General features: G+C 38.9%; 1 protein-coding gene across 1 annotated transcript; it reads right to left on the reverse strand.

Moving 5' to 3' along the window:
- Positions 1 to 877: 877 nt before the first annotated feature.
- Positions 878 to 15,041, reverse strand: LOC140241108 (suppressor of SWI4 1 homolog). The gene is made up of 13 exons (XM_072320876.1): positions 14,924 to 15,041; positions 12,876 to 13,043; positions 11,836 to 11,937; positions 11,290 to 11,340; positions 10,039 to 10,209; positions 9,212 to 9,288; positions 8,296 to 8,403; positions 7,461 to 7,584; positions 6,685 to 6,763; positions 4,992 to 5,046; positions 2,566 to 2,640; positions 2,105 to 2,253; positions 878 to 1,338 (listed from the first exon to the last, which is right to left on the reverse strand). Exons 1-13 carry the CDS (start codon positions 14,936 to 14,938, stop codon positions 878 to 880), a joined length of 1,635 nt encoding a protein of 544 aa, XP_072176977.1. The 5' UTR covers positions 14,939 to 15,041.
- Positions 15,042 to 15,303: the final 262 nt, after the last annotated feature.

Raw genomic sequence — 15,303 nt, forward strand, 5'->3', positions numbered from 1 at the left:
ATTAGGTAATCTCCGTTCATCGACAATTAGTTTCCAGTCATCTGTGCCAATTGGGGAAGAAAGCACGCTTGCATGCATGCCAATCAGCGACAAAAGCTCAGTAATGGTCAAATCTTTGTCCCTACTCTGCTGTAAGACATGCCGTAGTGTACAGGTGTACTAGGATTCGCTGTATTTCGCAGACATTCTCATGAAAACTTGCATATGTCTGCAACAGGTTGATGTTAAGACCATGTCTATTCTCATGGGAGTTAAGAGCAATTGTGATAGTGCACATGTTTTATAGTTAATTTGAGCAACATTGAGTCATTGTTCTGCTAACTCTTCATTTGATTTCTGTCCCACTGCCTTCTCTTCCTCCTACCCTTCCTGGATGTCACCAACCAAAATTCCTTTTAGGCTAAAATGGCAATAGCCTGTCCTTACATCAACTGGACATTTCACCTGCAGCTACCAAAATACGACTCAGCCAAGTATAATGTCCCAGCACTTGCCTGTTGAATGTACGTAAAATATGTCCATTAAAACGATCCTGAGAAAAGTTTGTCACTGGAGCATATACTGTATACGCCATAACATTTGGCAAGTCTAAATGTTCGCGAATCGGAACTTCCCGACGATTTCGCGAGTGGTTAAATTCGCAATCGCGGAGTCCTGTACTGAAAGGAGAATGTAAACGTGTATGTCACATTCGTAGCTTGATCAGAGTCAATATTTTCAGCATTTCTTTAATTTTGCAAATAGCACCTGTGGTGGTGCACATTACTCACATATTTTGCAAAAATAAAAACCTCGCGAAATATTCGGCATATACAGTATATCTCGAAGATGAGCTGGGAGTTTGAGAAAGGAAGGAAATCATCCTGTAAGACTACTATCAATGTGATGGTCTCTTCTCACTTCTGCGCTGGGAGAATGATTTCCTGGGTGTGAACTTTGGTCTGGCTCCGCCCACTCCGAATCGTCCGTTTCCCCCTGGGATGGTCTGTCCTTTCCTTCCCCTTCCTCCTCTTACTCCTCCTTCTCCTGTCCTTCTATCTGACCCTCCGCCTTGCCCTCTCCTTCCTTCTCTCCCTCCTCGACTGCTGTCTCCCCTTCCTCTCCCTCCTCTTCCACTGCCACCCCTTCCCCACTGACCCCCTACCCCATCCCCTCTTCCTCTCCCTCCCCCTCCCCTTCTCCCTACCCCTCTCCCTCCTCCTCTCCCTCCCCCTCTCCCTCTCTGGTCCCTGTGCTTCCCTCTCCTGTCACCACCTGATGCATCAAACTTCTGCCTCTTGTTGCCATGGTGACCTGCTGCATCTCGGATTGGCTTTCTCCTTTTCCTTGGAAACAATCCTGGCACGATCAAAGACAAAAGAAGAGGTTACAAAATGGACAGTGTTTTGTGTAGTTGCACTTTATATACTGCATGGCTCATTACAATACAATATCATGTGTATTCCTAAGTGTACTTTTGGGGTAAGAAATGCCTGTGCTATACTTATAACAGTGAGATAGAGTAGGCGGAGGTGTACATACTGCAGTATCTCTTGACGCAAGGGATTGATTACTCTTGTATCTTCCTACTGGACATACAAGTGGTCTATGAATTACTCTGTGTCACCAAAAACCCCATTGAAATGATCCACTGCACATGCGCAAAAAGGAAACGGGCAAAAACATACCCACCCCTCATGGCTAGCTCAGGAGGCGAGCAAACATCATCATATAGTTATCAACCAGGCCGATATGTGCTATACATGAAAAAGAAAAATTTTTTCGCCATGCTGACTTTGGGTAAAAAATGTAACTAAATGCCACATCATTTGAGTCCAATTCGCATGCCAATTAAACCCACTGAAGGTGCGCTAATTTTGCTATAACACACATTTCCCACAGACACCTATTCCAGCATACTCGAGAAGAGTCTTCAACGGGTTGAAGATTTGGCAATGGGAAGCCTCCATACTATGTGTGCAACATTTTGGCATAGAAAGGAAACATTTCAGATCAGCTGTTCAAAGAATGAATCCCCCCCCCCCCCCCCATAGAGTACAACCTCAAAACATCATTCATAATGAGTACGAACAGATTACATGATGGTGACAGATGAAACACAAACCTGCATCAGGCTCTTCTCCGACCTCCTGCTTGTAGTACTCTGTGTCATCATCCTCATCATCATCCTCATCATCATCAGACCGCGCCTCCCCACCCTCCTCCTGCGTCGCCTTGCCAAACTTTCTCCTCATCCCCTCCAGGGAGCGCGCCCTGAGAACACGGAAGAGCAATCCTTGCGGGGTCAAAGGTTACGCTACAAAACATCTGAAAGCAGTAGCATATCGAAGTCAACCCACTGCCCCCCCCCCCCCCCCCCCCCCCCGGAAGACATGTGTAATTTCAAAAGACGCCATATATGGCACACCCAGTTTCCCATAGCAATGTTTAATAAATTGTAAATATATAATGGAAAAGATCAGGTGTCAGAGGTGAGAGGTCAAAGCATTCTGAGATATTGATAAACAGCTAGCATGTTAACAGTAATATCAAAATTCATTCATTCACAAGGCAAGAAATACTCACTTGTTCTCCTCCTTCTCCTTCTCTTTCTTGGCAACGTTGGCATCCTGCTTCTTTTTCCTCTTCACTTTTTCATTCCTTTGATCAAAGCAGAAAGATAGCATCATGAACTTCCTCATCCATGCCAAAATGTACAGAGAATGACAAGCATCTCAAATCTAAAGAAAAACAACACTATCATGAAGTACATTGTCACCATCCCGAACTACTAGGGTAAAATCTGCTGCAATGTGTACTGAGACAATTACATGTCTGAAATATACAGAGAAAGACAAGAAAGCATCTCAAATCCAAAGAAAAACAACACTATCATGAAGTACATTGTCACCATCCCGAACTACTAGGGTAAAATCTGCTGCAATGTGTACTGAGACAATTACATGTCTGAAATATACAGAGAATGACAAGAAAGCATCTCAAATCTACAGAAAAACAACACTATCATGAAGTACATTGTCACCATCCCGAACTACAAGGGTAAAATCTGCTGCAATGTGTACTGAGACAATTACATGTCTGAAATATGATATCACTGTACATACAGGGTGTCTCAAATAAAACTATACACTTTTGAAATGGCTGCCGAATAAGAAATATATGATTCTGGGGGAAAAGGTTTATATGTATGGATAGCTTATGGACTGAACTTTCATATGACACCAAAAAGTTTACAAATAATTCATGCTTGATTGAGCAGTGCTCACTTTTGTAAAGGGTATGAAAATTAGCCTGCGAAGAAATTAGCCTTATTCGCGACAGGTGAGTCTGTTGGAGCTTACAAAACTGAAGTTGATATGATAAACTTATGATCAATTGCGATCAGTTTGGCTTTGCTGAGTGAATTTTATGGTTTATTAACCTAACTTTTATGCCTGAGTAAACCGCAGTTGCTTTTATGTTATTGTAGCATTGCAAATTTCCCTGGTAGACACAGTGGTGTGTTCATGTGAGTCAGCAAAATTTTCAACAAAATGTATTTGAATAATGAATTTACATAATCCTCATCTGGTTATTAAGTAAATCAATGAGCTATTCTACTAATCTGAAAATAACTGCAATGTGGGGCGAAGGTTTTCATTCAAGTCACAGATGTAAATAATAAGAGTGTGTAACATGGAAATTGCAACATGTACCATCACCTCATCCTTACTCACATGAACACACCACTGAGTCTACCATACATATAAACCTTTTCCCCCATAATTATATATTTCTTATACGGCAGCCATTTCAAAAGTGTATAGTTTTATTTGAGACACCCTGTATTATGAAAAAATGATATGGCATAAAGAGACATAATAAATTAATGAACCGCATTTTCAATTTTCACAAATTTGTGACCCGCTGCAACAAAAGGATCCGAAAGTCGGGGAGGACAATTTTCTGAAAATTGCATGCGATTATTTCCTTACTCTTTCCACTTTAATGTCACATACAATATGACTCATAAAAGTACTTGGTTGCGGAGATATCAATGATTTTATTATCAGCGTTTCGAGAAAACCGCCTTAAAAATTTTCCTTCCAACGCAGGGTTCGAAATTGGCGATGGTCCGCTGGCCATTGGCAACCCAAAATCACGTCGGACTAGCTAAAAATCGAAAAATTCTGAAGTTACTAGTCCGTCTGGCTAGCCAAAATATTGCTTCAGTGTCAAAATTGATTCTACGTAGTCCGCCTGGCTAGTTAAAAAAAAAGTTAAGTGCGACCCCTGCAACGCTATCAGGATCAAGGGGAAGCAAGACAATTTTCACCGTTTGACAATAAAGGTACACTCCTAGCAACCTCCGCGATGTTCATTCAAGCTTAGCGCCAGAGGTCTACGCACAACCAATCAGTAACCAGGATGCCATGCTTTGACCAATGAGATCATTACCTCATTGCTAGGGGCGGAGTCTAGCTGCGACGCTAAATCCAAATCTTCATACACGTTTCTGTTCCGTTGTAAGTCAGAAAATCATGGCCCAGAACAACATTATTTTCTTGCCTTTCCTTTGATCATTTAGCTTCGAAATTTCGGCAGATGATGAAGATATATAAGACTAGAAAATTATGTCAAAAACAGAAATCCGAATGTTTTCACAGATTTTGATGATCTGACTTCAAACTTGATTTTCTCTGCTCACCCGTCAGCGACTTTAGGATCCTTCTGTTGTAGTGGGTCACATTTGTTTATAGATTTATAATCACTCTGTGCAATTAACAAAGAATTAGCATACAGAAAATAACTCTTACAAAATACTGCACACATGGAAGAGAATGTGAAATAATATTAACCCACTGAGGTCGGGCTGATTTTGCTACAACACGCATTTTCCATAAACGCTTGCCCAAGAATACTCAGCACTCTTCCTTAACAGGTTAAAAAAGCAAAATCCAAGCTTTCTAGCATTTAAAGTGCAATTAGAAGATTCCCTTGCACAGACTCACTTCTTCCTCATTTTCACTTCTCTTGCAGCGGCAATCTCTTCTTTTGTCTTCGTCACTGATTAGCAGAGAGGGAGAGAAAGAAAGGGAGAAACACCATCTTCATTAGCTTTATAAACATGTAGATCAGTATTCTATGGCAATGCCCTTTACAGTCCCCTCAAACCATGCTTTCACAGGTGACATCATAAATTTGTTGCTCTCGCTCTTGAGATCTGAAGTGTAATGAGCCTGAGAAAGGCACAACCAGAAGTACACGCAGGGACATTATGCCACTTGCATACCTGCCAACATTTCAAGATGAAATATCTTACTCGTGGATTGCAAAAATCTTATTTTATATGCAAACTGAAGTTAAAAATCTTACTTTCGGTCAAATCTTCCGAAAATACACATGAAAGGTATATCTAAATATTTTTTAAAAATCTGATTTCTCTGACAGAAAATCTGATTTTGCTATTAACGTAAAAAATTTTACTGAATCTGATAAAATCTTACTAGTTGGCAAGTATGCACTTGAGAAAATGAGTGACTTCTGGTAGGATATTGGAACATTTTCAAATGGTATTTGGGTACAGAGACAAACGCAGAGGTACGAAAGCAATCACAGTTGAAGTAACACCATGGTGACTCATTCATCAAAATTACACATGAATATCATGGTACTGGAATACACATAAGAACATGCATGCTTTTATGAAGGAACCAATCATATGTATATGGAAACTACACGTGCCCTGGTACTCTAAACGCTCTGACTTGCTAAATAATTTTATCACAATTCACTCGGTTCTCCCCTACACTTGACATTTCAGTCAGCCCACTCCTTCAATTGTGTAGCCATGTAATAGTCCCAAACACGGCCCATTGGGATGCAATAAGAACCAGAAGGAATACCTAATCCATGTTATAACACAGTGGACTCCCTTTGGAACAAAGTCCGCGGGACTGGCGGTTTTCTTTCGTTACATCGAAATTTCGTTATAACCGAACAATAAACAATAAAAATACATAGAGTTGATAATCTTGCAGCCTGAATTTTTACTACATTGTATCCAGAATTTCATTATAACTGTGTTTGTTATAACGGGAGTGCACTGTACCCTGTTGTAATGAGGTCTGACATAGAGTGATACATGTAGCTAATATAACAAGGTATTTTTACAGATCCCATTCTTTTTTATTCTTTTATTCATATTCCTGATATAGCGAGATACCCAATATAATGACGAAATGTCAGTGATCCGAGCAGCTCATTATAATGAGACTCCCATGTATATGAGCTTATAGTGAATGCAAGCAAACCAAAAAAAGTGTGCCGATTGTTAAACAAGGCACAGTAATGGTAACAGACTAATTCTGCTCAATATGTTGATCTCTCTGCAAAGAATAAAAGATGCAATGTTCCTCATTCTTTTCTGCAAGCAAATATTGGTATATTGCAGATAATGTAAAACCAGAAATGTTCGCGGACATTCTAATTTCGAGAATTTTACGAGAGCCAAGATTCGCGAAATCAAAAATTCACGCAGAAGTTCAAGTCTGCACTACATACATTGAATGCCAGTAGCAAATCGCAAAAATTTCACGCTGCAAAAATATCTTGCTTCACACTCCCTGTACAGCCAAAGGAGCCCATTTGTTCATTTTTTTTTTTGGGTGTACACAGACTTGAAAGGAGACTAGCAAATCTCACCAAACTCATGGTGAAGCACCTCCCCTTCACACAGGCCTTCTTCAATCTTGATTAGTCTCAGCTGAAGTCTTGGACCAATCTAAAAGAACAGAGACAAAGATAATGACAAAACAAACCCCACAGCTATATTGGCAAAGAGTTTTTTTTATTTTTTTTTTTAATTAAACTAAGACTTTCACTCGCGTCAAATTTTCTTCAACAACCAGCATAATTATGCATTCAAATATAACAAAAGTAACAAATTTTGTCAGCACAACCCCCAAGTTCCAAAATAGTAACTCTGTGATCTTCTTGGGTGTTCTGGGTATGTAATCTCTTAACCAATGCCACAATTTATGATGATTCTTCCACAAATTTGTGATAACTGCTTTGAGTCCATGAATAAATATTAGTCATGATATGAAGCAGCAATCAAAATCATTCAATTATTAATTTTAGAAACACCAATATATTGCTATTCATGGAGAATTTATGTGACATTAATTTACAACAGCAAAACATTCCATGCTACACCCCCCCCCAAAAAAAAAAAAAAACAAAACAACCCCAATATATATATATATATATATATATATATATATATATATATATATATATATATATATATATATATATATGAATATATATATATATATATATATATTGTTTATATATACATAAAATGTATATATTCTAAGGAAATAAGTCTGTTGCCTGTTTCACTTCCTGTACCATGGAAACATCCACTCTTTATAACATATATCATGGATAGAATGGTGTTGCCACTCTGTGCCTACCTCCACCAGCCTAATGGCACTCTTCTGGCTGCTCATGTTGCCTCGGCTGGTCAGTCTCTGGGGCAGCGTGACCTCATTGTGCTCGCCGTCCATCTCAGCCTCACTCTCGGACAGTTGACCAGTGCTGGGGGGAGGGGGTGGTGGGCAGTGTAGGGGAGGGAGGGAGAGGGGAGATTTACAGTGTTTTTAGTGAATTTGGATGGCTGGGGGAAAGGGGGTGATGTCTACTGGATTGCAAGGTTAGGTTGGTCAATATGCATGCAGTACCAGTGGCGCTCAAGGATGCTGCTCACACATTTCAAAGTGTATTTGAAATCATTTTAATTACCTTTTTTTAAATCATCAGTACTAAATAGAGCCATGCCTCTCCAAATACATGATGCAAATTTCTATAAGATAACAGCCTTATTCATCTTTCATGCAGACTCAAGAATTATGATGATAATGCATCATGTCATGCAAATTGTATGTCAAAATGTGGTTTTTTTATTATTATCTACATGATGACAATGCATTGTATGATGCAATATGTAAGCTAAACTGCTCTGGTTTTTAGCTTTTGTTCTGTTTTTGGGTGTGTTTTTTTTCTTCAAAATTCTATGCCAATTTTCTTGAGACCCCATCCCATCCCATTTGTAGTAGAGGATTCAACACACTTCTGAATCCTTGGCAGTAACAAAACTAAATCTCTCACACAAGAAAAACAATTATATTCTACCTGACCACACAATTAAGTACAATTAAAGGACATACATTACAGATAGAACTTCATTTTTTTTTAAATCTCTTTTTTCTTCAAAAGAACTTATTCCTCCATCACCATGGAAACACTCACTTGAGGAAGAAGTCGCTGACATCTTGGTATCGACCCAAGTTTGGCACTTTGCTCTGGAGGAGTTTCTTGGTACTGCGGCTCATCCCCATGGGAACAGCCTTTATTGAGCTGTTATGAAAGAAGCAACAATGTGTTACTGTAATTGAGCAAATAGCAGTTGACAAGCAGTGCGTTTTCTAACCTACACTTGCCACAGTGCAGCACTCCGTGACATAACAGAACTGCTAATGTTCACTAAACATATAAATGGACAATTCTAAAGAGCAAGCATGGAGATCATGTTTGCTACATGCTCCCTAATAGGCAAAGGTGATTATAAAATCAGAAAAGTGGTCCTTATACTTTATAAAAGTTGGGCCCCAACTTTAACTGGGACCACTTTGTTTTTGGATATCTCTGTCATTTCAAAACAATCTCTTTAAATGTAAGCACTGTAACCACAGAAAGAAACATTGTACTCATAATACAGAAGACAGCTAACATTGTCTCAGCTCAGAATCAAATCATAAAATTAGTCAAAAGAGGGTGCAATACTTCCATCCACTTGTCAAAAGCTAATATGCATAAACTGAATTGTTTTCTTGAGTCTAAGCTTATACATTTCCCTTTAACAAACTGTTTTCTCTGATGAATGGATATTTGAAAATGAAAATACAAAACTTCACTCATAACCTCACTGGAAACCAATCTTCATCAGACTTCAAATGATAATGCATTGACTGAATACTGAGCTTGTTAACAAGTTCTGGAGCTTCAAAGTCCTGCAGTTCACATCCTGCAATTTGTCTGAAAGCTGATTTTATTCTCCATATTATAGAGGTCATAAAACATCAAATGCAGTACTGTATGTAAACCTGAGGTACATGGATTCTACCCCATCCCCCCACCCCCCAGAAAAAAAGAAATAAATCCTTACTAGTGCCTGAACTCAATCATCTTTGTTTCAGCATTGTAGTTCAGAAGAACACATCTCCGGATATCATTCAGATGCACCTAAATGACACATAACACATAAAAATGGGATTTTAGTAACACCTAAGTAAGGTCAAATAAGACAGACAAGATGAAATTAAGGTAAAGAAACAACCCAAGATCATGACAACATAACAAACTGATAGCATTTTCGTAAAGTGACAATTAAACAACCAAATATTCAATAACCAAAGAATAGAGAAAACAGGACTGTTAAAAAGATAGCATTTCAACAACAATTCTAGTGGATTTTCGCAAATAAGATTATCTCACAGCTTTGAAGACTTTTGCTCTTATCGCTGTTGTGGTTCTATGTAATATCAACGTCGTTGTTTAACTGTATGTATGTACATACCTACTAAAATTCTCATATGCAAAGTGTAGAAGGTAGGAAAACATAACTTTCAAATATGTATCACAAGTTGCTGTTGGGGTGACAAAATCGTGCTTCTCAAAAATGTCAAGAGTTCATGGTAACCAAAGCACTACGGCAGTCAGGCTCGCCTTTCCTTTGACATGCTGTGGTGGTTTATTTAATCAATTAATTAATTTATTTATTTATTTATGTATTTATCTATTTATTTATTTATTTATTTATTTATTTGGTGTGGGGGGGGGCAAGATGGTTAGTATTTGGACAAGACATCACATAACTGATTAGCTGACAGTTAACTTTTTAAAAAAATGTGATTTTCTCCAAAATTTGAGACACAAGGTCTCATCATTTCACCAACAAAATGGAGGTTATGGTGGGAGGGGACGAACAATCACCTTGTTGACATTAATGGAGGGAAACATGTTCTGGAACATTGTGGTCATCAGCTTGAAGTGGACAGCGTCCCCGTTGAAGTTGTTGAGCACCAGGAGAGGGTGATGGAGGAACTGGGAGGCATACATACTTGGCTTCTTCAGGGACGACACCACATCCTTGGCAAGAGAGTACTGTCCAAAAAAGTGATTCATAATGCATCGTCACATGATCTGCGACTGGATATTCAAATAAGCATCAGGTGACATTCTTTGTTTTCATAATACTTAGAATGTGTTCCCACATGATCTGTGATTGGATAAATGACCAGCAGGTGACAATTTTCGTTTTCATTATCTATATGCGCAAGGTAAGGCTGCACACTAATCCATTTTTTTCTACTGGTCCAACTTGTCTGTTGGACCAGTTGGTACCCAGTTTACTTGACTATTCCTGAAAAAATTACTGGTCCAACAGTTATTTTTACTGGTCCTGGACCATCGGACCAGTGCCAGTTTGCAGTGTCGGTGCAAGGGCATAGACAATTACCATGAACAAAGTACCATGTTTTATGGAAAAAACTTGGCAGTGGTGAAAAATGTACTTCATTCCCTGCATGGAATGGAATATGACCTCTAACGCACTACCCTCGACTACATGCATATCAAACGAGTAATTCATACTTTATTTAACCCCCTGAGGAAAAACTAATTTTGCTATAACATGCATTTCCCACAGTCACCTGCTCGAGTATTCTCTGGACTAGTCTTCAATGGGTTAATATGCGATACATTATCATGTCAATTATTCAAAGGAAGACAGGAATGACATTATGGACACAAAGATGACTTTCAAATGAAAAGAAAGATAAAATGCAAAAGGAACATTGACATACAATACTTAAAATCTAAGGCTATGGCATTCCAAGGAATTTGTCTTTCATACTTCTTCCGGGATGAAGCGTTATGCTGGCGAATACTACTAATGTTTTATGAACAGGTCTTCAATATTAATCACATTAATAGAATAGTTTCATTCATTTTGTGCAAGCATGACAAGAGAGATGAGTAATAAAACCCCTAAGCAAGTAATTATAAATCCAAAGAAGGATGGCTGCCACCAAGAATGACAAATTTTATGGTATAATCATAATTATTAAGGTAGTCTCATGGAAATTCAAGAATTGTTAAAACACTTTTTAAAATACACGAAAATGATTATACACACTGTAAATACATTTTTGCATTTGTTTCCTTTTTTTTTTTTCTTCTCACCTGAGCAACTTTAAAGGTGAGTGTTGGTCCCCTTGGTAGTCTCATCACTCTCTGCAAAGTTCATCAAAAGAGAAAGGTAATCATAAAACATCTCTTAATGTCTTTCATTTGTAGTGGATACATTTCAGCGGTTGACACACGGTGCTCAAGGAAAGAGAGAGAAAAAAAGCAAAATGCCAATGCATGGGGAAATCTTGCAACTGAATATGATCCTACTCTATTGTAAAAATAATCAAGATCGAACTGACAGCATAATAATTTCTGTGTCCTATTCTGCTGATAGCACTTTGTCATATGTCATTATGACAAAAAAGGCAAAGAAAACAGTATGACTTTACATTGGCTGGTTTTTGCAAGGAAGAGTGCTTTGCTGTCTCTACATGCACAGTGCTAAAATCCCTCTTGACAGGCACAAGTAGAATGCACAACTGCGCAAGCAATATGAGCACCTGCCTGTTCCAAGTACACTTAAGGGGCCCTTGTCAGATTTAACATTGGGGCAAGAGGATAGAATATCTTCAGTATTGCCCTGTTCCCATGACTCACCATGTGGATTGCTGCCTCTGTCTTTGTGAAGGAAATGAAATGCGACACCCCCAGAGGGCCAGCCACACCAACAAAGTCCTTCAGCGTATTCTTCTTGCGAGCCTACAGATGACACAGAAGTGGCAGGGAACAGAGAAAGGAGAACAATGTAATCATTTCATATAGCAACTTCATATTTCTGTGTCTATGCAAATTTTTAAAGACATGTGGAATAAAACTGAATTGAGTTAAATTGAATTGAATTGAGTTGAACTGCATTGAATTGAACTGAATTAAATTGAATTGAACTGAATTAAACTGAATTGACCTGAATTGAATTGAATTGAACTGAACTGAACTGAATTGAATTGAATTGAATTGACTTGAATTGAATTGAATTGTACTGAATTGAACTGAAATGAATTACAAAATTGTGTAATTGAATTGAATCGAGTTGAACTGAATTGAATTGAATTGAATTGAATTGAATTGAATTGAATTGAATTGAATTGAATTGAATAGAATAGAATAGAATTGAAGGCATGGTGACATGTGACCCCTCCTTTTTAACAGAACATGGGTGAGGGGGAGTGATATGCTGTAGAGTTTGGATGGCATCAGTGATTCAATGACATCAACACAAGGTACCATGGTACACATAAAATGCTGTAACTACCACATTCCACTTTCATGCATGTTGTTGCGACTTGCTGACTTGTAACAACAGAATATCATGTGTTGCTTGGCACAAAAAGCACAGCAAGGCTTGAGCACCTAACAAAAAAAAAAAAAAAAAAAAAGTACCATAAACACTTCCCGACAATTTTGCTGGTGGTTAAATTCGCGAACATGGGGTCCTGTATCGAATGGAGAAATGTATTCGTCACATTCATATCAGGGATCAGAGTCAATATTTTCGAATGTCTTTAATTTTGCAAATAGCAGCTGACTCACAAAATTCGCGAAAATAAAACCTCACGAAATATTCAGCGTATACAATATACGTGTACAACATGATGAAAAGGATTATTTTTATTTCAAAAAATGCAAAGTGTCATTACTCGAAGACTGGAGGCAGTGTAGGGTTCCAGGACATGCCTCATGTCCAGCACAAGTTGAAGGACGTTCTTCCCGACTGTCCCACGGTTGAAGACAAATGTGTGAGGGGCTTTGCCATATTCATTCTCCACCAGTACTCGCCTCTTCTGGGCAGCTTTCTTTGCCTTGCTCTGCATCATAAACAAAATTAAAAAAGAAATCAACAAGGATGCAAGATGACAACAACAGTGATTGCTGGCAGTGACCTTAATTTCAAGCTATGGATGCAATGAAAATGGTCTTAATGCACAATGAAAAAAGGGGGCTATATGCTTACTTTAATTTGAATGAGCTTGTGCACAACATGCAAATCATAGAGAAAACTTACCTTGTAAGATCATTTTGATTATTGGAAGCAGAGCCATAGACAGATCAAGAGATAAATGTCTACAAAAGTTCAGAAAAATATACACAAAATCTTACAAAGACTCAAGAGCTAGAATTTATGGGTCACAGTAGATTCTCTAATACTGAAGGTAGGACATAATATCATTCTTTAAAGACATGTTGAACTCTGTAACATTTGGCTGCAAATATTTCTTTTCTCATCACCCTTCTTCTCCCTGGCCATCAAATGGGGCACCATGCACCACTGCACCGAGTATATTCTGGTACCACACTGCTGTATAGAAAACTAGCTTGTATTAAGTTGTACATAGATATTTCTGAGAAGGTAATAATTATCTACATGTACAGATATTTCCAAACCGTTTGGAAGACCAAAAGACAAAATAAAATGATCGCTGTAGGGGCTAGGATGTACAGTGGAGGGGGGGGGGGGGGGTAGAGCATCATCTTAATTAAGATGCTCTGTTTTGTGATGACTGATCAGCGGCTGATGTTTTGTTTTGTTTAATTAAAGCAAGTTACCCAATGTTTGCCAGCCTAAATTGCGGAAGCAAAATAGCATGCATGATTCGAATGCCTGCGCTGCGATCATCGTTTGAACACTTGTGCTCACTGCTCGACCCCATATGTCCCTGCTTCGACATTCGCGACGTACCGCGCCGTACGCTCACCCTGCCTATGAATGGATTAGCGCGCGCGCGTGACGCACGGGCAAAACTGTATACATAGTACATCGCACTATAAGAGTGCGGTACTCAAATCCAGTGCGAGAGATTCAACGCATACATAACACGTTGTGATCGAACCATGGCGATACCGCAAAATCTAACAAGGGTGGCATGAAAAATATAAATATCGGGTAAGCGCTCAAGTTATCTCAGAAACTGCAGCCATCATTTACTTTATGGCTGTAGGTGTACACGCTGTACAGATTCAATGCAGATAAATGGACTAGTATTAGTAACTTTGAAACTTGGAATGAAACAAGTCTGTATGTGTTGCTATGCAACTTCTTACCCGGGGCGTTACATACCCATTGAACTGCTTTACGAGCTGACTTGCGCTGGGCCAGGAGGATCGCGACAATGATTTCGGGGGTCCGGCGCACTGTTAGTGTTGACGTGTTGTGCTCTTCGGAACACGTGTGGAGGTAGTTGCATAGGCCTAGTTTGAATTTCACACTTGATTTGCGCCATTTTTTATTCATGAATTTCAGGGAATTTTTATTCGTAGGAGTGGTCTATTCATGGAAACGGTCGAATCAAGGGCAACTTGCTTTATATGCAATTTATGACCCACGCCATGCATGGCCTCACGATCATGACGATCACGTCACGGTTTTCATGGTTTTAGGCATAAACAGCACCTCTAGAGTCTAGACTAGATTTATCAATGCATTTTCTACAGTATATATTAAACTGAACCTGGCCCATGAACACTACTAGAGGTAAGCTCTGAAAGTTAACATTGGCTGATTTTATACGAGCACCGGACGCGACACCTGTCTTGCCTTCTACAAAATTAGAGTTACCACTCACACTGATATCAGTACATGGGACTATTGTTAACAAGTTACAATGTAATTCACGACCAGGTGCGGACTTCTTTATCACCATTTGGCAGCGCAGAATCCAGAGTGACATTGCAAACAGAATTATCATACCTTTTTGCGAGCCATTTCACAAAGTACTCAGGCTGTGTAATCCTCAACCAGGAATTCTTTTCTCGAATCTTTTCCAGCAATCGAATTGTTCCAGCGGGCTCTAACTCCTCACACGGCACGGCGAGCACGTTGATCCTTTTAAATGACCCAAGTTTGTAAATAGAGGGCGTTTTGTCTTTCCCTCTTTGCTAGCTCTGCAGCTGCCTACTGTCTGCCGATTTTTGCTATAGTTCTTTGCATCATCCGCTACTAAGTATATATATGTTTGCTGATACACTATATATGCCTATCGTTAGTTACTCATCATTCGCAGTTTCGTTTAGAAAAAAAAAAAAAAAAACAAAACATAAAAAACCAACAAAACAAAACAAAACAAAAAA

Source organism: Diadema setosum, chromosome 17 (genome assembly GCF_964275005.1).
Source record: "Diadema setosum chromosome 17, eeDiaSeto1, whole genome shotgun sequence".
Classification (NCBI taxonomy): Eukaryota; Metazoa; Echinodermata; class Echinoidea; order Diadematoida; family Diadematidae; genus Diadema; species Diadema setosum.

Excerpts from the sequence above, each read along its gene's own strand:
- LOC140241108 (XM_072320876.1), bottom strand. Across the intron at positions 11,938-12,875 it reads ACACTGCCTCCAGTCTTCGA|GCTCGCAAGAAGAATACGCT; the intron begins GTAATGACACTT and ends TGTCATCTGTAG. Across the intron at positions 6,764-7,460 it reads GTGCCATTAGGCTGGTGGAG|ATTGGTCCAAGACTTCAGCT; the intron begins GTAGGCACAGAG and ends CTGTTCTTTTAG.